This window comes from Triticum aestivum, chromosome 6A (genome assembly GCF_018294505.1).
Source record: "Triticum aestivum cultivar Chinese Spring chromosome 6A, IWGSC CS RefSeq v2.1, whole genome shotgun sequence".
In the NCBI taxonomy this organism is placed as follows: domain Eukaryota; kingdom Viridiplantae; phylum Streptophyta; class Magnoliopsida; order Poales; family Poaceae; genus Triticum; species Triticum aestivum.
The window spans coordinates 39,763,070-39,769,418 of NC_057809.1; the positions used below are offsets into that span (position 1 = coordinate 39,763,070).

The following is a 6,349-nucleotide window of genomic DNA, read 5'->3' on the forward strand; positions in this document are numbered from 1 at the left end:
ACTTGATTAGTACGACAGGCTAGGGATTTTCCATCTACATACTCCCTTCGACTCCAAAAGGTGTACATATGTTAATCATCTAAAATTGTGCTTTGACTATCAATTAATCAAATAATATGTTGTTTATGTCACACAAGTTGCTACTGTTAGATTTTTTACTAAATACACTTTGAAATTATGATTTTGTAATAGTTAACTAAATATTATACGAGATGTTTTCGATCAAAGCATGAATTTCTATAACTGCGGGGTTAAATAGGGATCAACAACTGGTATGCATTGCAAATAGACTGGATCAAAGATTTGATTCTACATGAAGGCCGTCGCGCGCACCCGTAATTGCACTATATCCAACAAAAATGACACCACCTTCTTGATCTCTCCCAACCGATTCCCAACCTTTTTTCCATAATGTCCTGTGGAAAGAACCACCCATGTTGACCATGATTCAATCCTGAGGTGGTAGCCGCCACTTGACTACTCAGACTTGTTGAATCGATATCATCCAAAGGAATTCCTTCCCAGCAACCACCATTGTTGATCCGAAAACAAAAGGTAGCCGCGGCCATAGACAATTGGTGGGCAAAAGAGCACTAAAAACCAGAGGTAACCAATAAATTCTATAATGGCGGGGTAAAGAAGGGAGTCATGCTCCGGTAAATCCATCAAATGTGTTCTTACGCGTGAAGCAGTGGCGGAGTCGGATGGAGGACAAATTGGGCCATGACTCACCCAACCCATCAAGGAAACACGATGGTGGTAGATCTGGGCTATGAAGGTAGAATTTGTGAGGCAACTTTTAGGCCGCCCCGTCCGCTTAGCGAATTTCTTATAGCTCCACCATCGACGTCAAAAGGGCATGTCACATGTGGATTAACTGTGAGATGAGGAGCGCCATCCAAAAACACACCTTAAATGATGCATGCATGCATAATTTCTTGGATGACCCAAGCTGGCAACCACGACACCACCGAAGCAGCAGAGGCTGTACACGCCGGACACAACCCAAGTGGTTTGTTTGAGGCCAAACGACAAAAAAAAAGGAAGTCGTTATTACATACTTCTCGCAAGTGCTTGGTTAGTATGGAAGGCTAGGGATTTCCCGGCTACATACCCCCCTCCCCCCGGATTTCAAAAAGAGGATATATGTCAACCATCTATCAATTAATCAAATATTTTGTTATTTATGTTACACAAAATTGCTAGCATTAGTTTCGTACTAAAAACGCCTTTGGATTATGATTTTGTAATCGTCGACTAATATTATACAAGATATTTTTTATGAACGGTTCTAAAAATATATTTTTATGAAAGCATGCATTTGGTGAGTCAAGCTGGCCCTTTTCTTAGAATCGGAGGCCCATCATACATACAAGAATGAAAATAAATAAAACGAGAGAAAAAACCCCAACATCGGAAACATCATGGAAGATGCATGTGAACTCCGGTTTCGATGAACTCGAGCTTGTCATGAAGATGACCATAAGCTCCGAATCTCACATAGAGAAACACCAAACAAGAACCAAGAAATATGATGCAAAGATGCAATGTTTTGAGCTCTCTACGAACGATACGATCAAGCTACTCACTCGAGAGCCCCCTGGAGAATATGACAATCGATCCTACAACCCGGTCACCCAACTACCATCATGAGACCGATAAAATAGAAAAGCCATCAAGGGCAAAACTTTGCCTTGCACATAGTCCACTTGAGCTTGTTGATGACGGTCTTGACTTTCTCAAGTTGGACCACCTTTCTTGATTGCGTTGGCTCGATGAAGACTAGTTGATTGCTCCTCGATACTCCACTATGGGTGAGCCACTTTTCGACACATCTTCACAAGTACATTGTCACTACAATGGACGATAAGCTTCAAGGACGTCATCTCTCCACATAGAATTCTCACGTAGACCATGGAATAGTACACAAATCGTAATGGACAATGCTTACCATACCATGGGATCACTTGATCCCTTTCGGTGCATCTTCTACGCTTTGCTTGTTGATCAACTTGATTCACACTTTGACTTAGTCTTGATCAACCTTGTATCATGTCTTCTACATGACCGATCTTTGGATAATTCCTTGAATAGCACTTTGGTCATCTCATAAACTCTTTGAAACCAACACATGGACTTCAAGAAATGTCTATGGACAAATCCTTCAAATATAACTCAAGGCAGCCATTAGTCCATAGAGAATATCATCAATTACCAAAACCACACACTGAGGCACCATACTCTTTCACCAACGAAGCAGTATAGCTTGTACATGGCCGACACGTCCAACTAGTTTGTTTGTGACCAAACGACAATAAAAAGCAAAGTACATATTTCTCACAAACTACTTGATTAGTACGAAAGGCTAGGGATTTTCCATCTACATACTCCCTTCGACTCCAAAAGGTGTACATATGTTAATCATCTAAAATTGTGCTTTGACTATCAATTAATCAAATAATATGTTGTTTATGTCACACAAGTTGCTACTGTTAGATTTTTTTACTAAATACACTTTGAAATTATGATTTTGTAATGGTTAACTAAATATTATACGAGATGTTTTCGAGCAAAGCATGAATTTCTATAACTGCGGGGTTAAATAGGGATCAACAACTGGTATGCATTGCAAATAGACTGGATCAAAGATTTGATTCTACGTGAAGGCCGTCACACGCACCCGTAATTGCACTACATCCAACAAAAATGGCACCACCTTCTTGATCTCTCCCAACCGATTCCCAACCTTTTTTCCATAATGTCCTGTGGAAAGAACCACCCATGTTGACCATGATTCAATCCTGAGGTGGTAGCCGCCACTTGACTACTCAGACTTCTTGTTGAATCGGTATCCTCCAAAGGAATTCCTTCCCAGCAACCACCATTGTTGATCCTAAAACAAAAGGCAGCCGCGGCCATAGACAATTGGTGGGCAAAAGAGCACTAAAAACCAGAGGTAACCAATAATTTCTATAATGGCGGGGTAAAGAAGGGAGTCATGCTCCAGTAAATCCATCAAATGTGTTCTTACGCGTGAAGCAGTGGCGGAGTCGGATGGAGGACAAACTGGGCCATGACTCACCCAACCCATCAAGGAAACACGATGGTGGTAGATCTGGGCTATGAAGGTAGAATTTGTGAGGCAACTTTTAGGCCGGCCCGTTCGCGCAACGAATTTCTTATAGCTCCACCGTCGACGTCAAAAGGGCATGTCACGTGTGGATTAGCTGTCAGATGAGGAGCGCCGTCCAAAAAACACACCTTAAAAAATGCGTTCATGCATAATTTCTCGGATGACCCAAGCTGGCAACCACGACACCACCGAAGCAGCAGAGGTTGTACACGCTGGACACAACCCAACTGGTTTGTTTGAGGCCAAACGACAAAAAAAGTAAGTCGTCATTACATACTTCTCGCAAAGGTGCTTGGTTACTATGGAAGGCTAGGAATTTTCCGGCTACATCCCCCCCCCCCCCCCCCCCCGACTTCAAAAAAGGATATATGTGAACCATCTATCAATTAATCGAATATTCTATTATTTATGTTACACAAAATTGCTAACATTAGTTTCGTACCAAAAAACGCCTTCGGATTACGATCTTGTAATCGTCGACTAAATATTATACAAGACATTTTTTATCAAAGGTTCTAAAAAAATGTTTTTTTATGAAATCTTGCATTTGGTGAGTCAAGCTGCCCCTTTTCTTAGAATCGGTGGCCCATCATACACACAAGAATGTAAATGAAAATAAATAAAACGAGAGAAAACCTTGAAATGTGCACAGGAGCGAGGAGAAAAAAAAAGAGAAAAGAACGTGAGACACGTCGAAGGAGAAGAGGAGGAGGAGGAAAGACAGGCGGAGAGGCAAGAGCGCCTAAAAATCTGGCGGCGTGGAGGAGGCAACAAACCCACCAAACCACCACAAACCCCCCCACCCCGCACGCCAGGGCCCGCCCGTCATACGCACCGCGCGCCGGGCCGGGCCCCACCTGTCATCCGCCCCGCGCGGCGCCCCTCATCCCCGCGCGCGCCGCGCCACGTGGCGGCACGGGGCGCCCCCGCCCCGCCCCGCTGCGCTTCCTCGCTATTAAACCAAAACAGCCGGGCCAATCCTCCGCCTCCTCCCCTGCTCTCGCCATCGCCCGCCCGCCCGCACGCCCGCGCAGAACCCACCCTAGACCCAGCCCCTCGCTCGCTCGCCGAGATCCATGGCGGCCGCGGCGCGGGAGGGGGAGTTCAGCGAGCGCGAGCTCGAGGTGGCCGCCATTCTCGCCGACCTGCCGTCCATCGTGCGGGCCTGCAACCGCCGCCGCCGCCAGCAGGAGAAGCAGCAGCAGCAGGCGCGGCCGGAGATCCCCTCGTGGGGCCGGCGCCGGCCGCGGAGGGCCGTTGCGGGGCCGCCGGCCGGGAAGCCCGAGGCGGCCGGTGATGACGGCAGGAGCGAGGGCGTCGCCAGCCCGGACACCCCGCTCGCCTTCCCCGAGGACGACGAGCACGCCGAGGCCGCCGCGGCGGCGGCCACGGAGGACGCGGCCAAGGCCTGCGCGCAGGACAAGGTGAGCCGCCGGGCCGCGAGATCTGCGCCCGCCCGCCTCCCTCCGCCAGTCCAGCCCGCCTCGATTCCGATTTCGTGCTCCTCGTTGACGTGTTCATCCTCCTCCTCTGCCTCTGTTCAGTGGGCGCAGGAGCAGCGCGGCGTGGTCGCGAGCTTGTCCCACGAGAACGCCCATCTCCTGAAGGTCCGTGACGCCCTCCGCCTTTTCTTTTCCTCCTCCGAGCTGTCTCTTTTTTGTCGAATTACGTGGGGAATCATTGCCGATCTCGTCACGCGCCCTCCTCCGCGCCCATGGATTGGATTGGCCGATGAGCTCCGGCGATTTGTTTTGAAATAACCTCGATTTATTCAGCCGTCTTGATCGGGAATCGGTGGCACTGTTCCTCTAACACTGTTCCCCGCTCACTGTGGTGAATCCAACAGCAAATCGAGGACTTCAGGGCCCGGCTGCACACCTCGCGGAGCACCAACGACAGCCTCAAGCAGATTCACCAGAGCAAGGTGATGAGCTCCCCTCCTCCCAATCTCTGCTCGAACCAGTCGATCGGTCGGTCGTTCGTTCGTTCGATCCGGTTCGTTGTTACTGTACAGTGATTTCTGTTTTCCTTGCGGTGCAATCTCTCGTCGGTTTGGAGAGAGGTGGACTCCCCGATTCAATCCGCCATTGACCACGCCAAGTTCTTTCCTGTTTTCCGCGGCTTCCTTTCCTGGATGGGACGGATTGGGGGCCTCGTGTCGCCCGCTAACCGTATCGTGCGAACTTGGCAAGCGAGGCTAACGCGGGCGCCACGTGTCTCTCTTCTGCAGCACAAGAAGCGGCACCGGCCGGAGGAGGAGGACGAGGGGCAGCGGAGATGGAAGCTTCAGCCGCGCGCCGCCGACCGGCCGGCGCTGGACCTCAACGAGCCGGCGGAGGCCGACGCCGAGGAGGGCAGGCCGCCGCAGACCGCCGCTCTGGCGGCGGCGCAGTGGGTCCACCGAGGGCACCAGCACCAGCAGCAGCAGCAGCAGCAGCTGATGCAGATGCAGCACAAGGCGGCGCGGCGGCGGCGGCAGGAGATCCGGCGGGCCAAGGCCGCGGCGGGCAGGGCGCGGCGGCAAGGATAAGGATAGGGCGCGGCGGGGCCACAACAACGGCCAGCGCGCAAAGTCGAGATTTTTTTCCAGTTGAGGCGTGCTGGTGACGGCGCCCCCGTGCTGGATCAAGAGTGCGACGCCATTTTGGTTGGGCTTGGAATTTTGCGAGGTGGATTTTCCATGGACGAGCTGCGCGAGGTGGTAGTATACTAGTAGTATAGTGGTGGTAGAACTCCAGCTAAGTTGTATCATCTGTTGGCAATTAGCCAACATTATTAATTTTAAATTACAATAAAAAAATAGTACATTACATTCATGAATACCGGTATTATGTTGAGTATTCGTTATGGCGTGTATGAGTGGGTCAGTGTGTTCATCCCTTTTTTACCTTTTGATTTTGATTTGATGAAATCGTATTGGAAGATTGTTTTTCTGGACTGATGGAATGTTGGCACTCCGTCAGCTTTGCGTCGTTAGATTTGCTTCCCACGTTTGATCGAAGGGTGGTGACTGAGCGTTGTACCGGTATCGTACAAAAAAAAAGTTGTAGCACTTCTCATCACCATGTGAAACTGCTGTGCACACGTTGGCCTATCGTGTGGTCCGGGCCGTTTTGTTGCCATGCATGGACGGTTGATGGGCTTGTTGTCCAAAATCGTGTGCAGGATGTCGCGTGCGCAGCGGCATTTTTTTACGGAGACCATAAGCCGGACCCC

The 6,349-nt window shown here is 49.6% G+C and overlaps 1 protein-coding gene across 2 annotated transcripts; it reads left to right on the top strand.

Annotated features, from left to right (window-relative positions):
* Window positions 1-4,088: 4,088 nt before the first annotated feature.
* Window positions 4,089-5,992, top strand: LOC123130199 (uncharacterized). Of its 2 annotated transcripts, XM_044550151.1 has the most exons (4): window positions 4,102-4,557; window positions 4,678-4,740; window positions 4,980-5,057; window positions 5,364-5,992. In XM_044550151.1, exons 1-4 carry the CDS (start codon window positions 4,210-4,212, stop codon window positions 5,661-5,663), a joined length of 789 nt encoding a protein of 262 aa, XP_044406086.1. In that variant the 5' UTR covers window positions 4,102-4,209; the 3' UTR covers window positions 5,664-5,992. The 2 variants fall into 2 exon arrangements, with proteins under 2 accessions (XP_044406087.1, XP_044406086.1); XM_044550152.1 differs by lacking the exons at window positions 4,678-4,740; window positions 4,980-5,057 and having other exon boundaries at window positions 4,089-4,557.
* The last annotated feature ends 357 nt before the right edge of the window (window positions 5,993-6,349 follow it).

Coding starts and splice junctions, on each gene's coding strand:
- LOC123130199 (XM_044550151.1), top strand. CDS start 4,210: ATGGCGGCCGCGGCGCGGGAGGGGGAGTTCAGCGAGCGCGAGCTCGAG. Junction 4,558..4,677: donor AGGCCTGCGCGCAGGACAAG/GTGAGCCGCCGG, acceptor GCCTCTGTTCAG/TGGGCGCAGGAGCAGCGCGG. Junction 5,058..5,363: donor AGCAGATTCACCAGAGCAAG/GTGATGAGCTCC, acceptor TCTCTTCTGCAG/CACAAGAAGCGGCACCGGCC.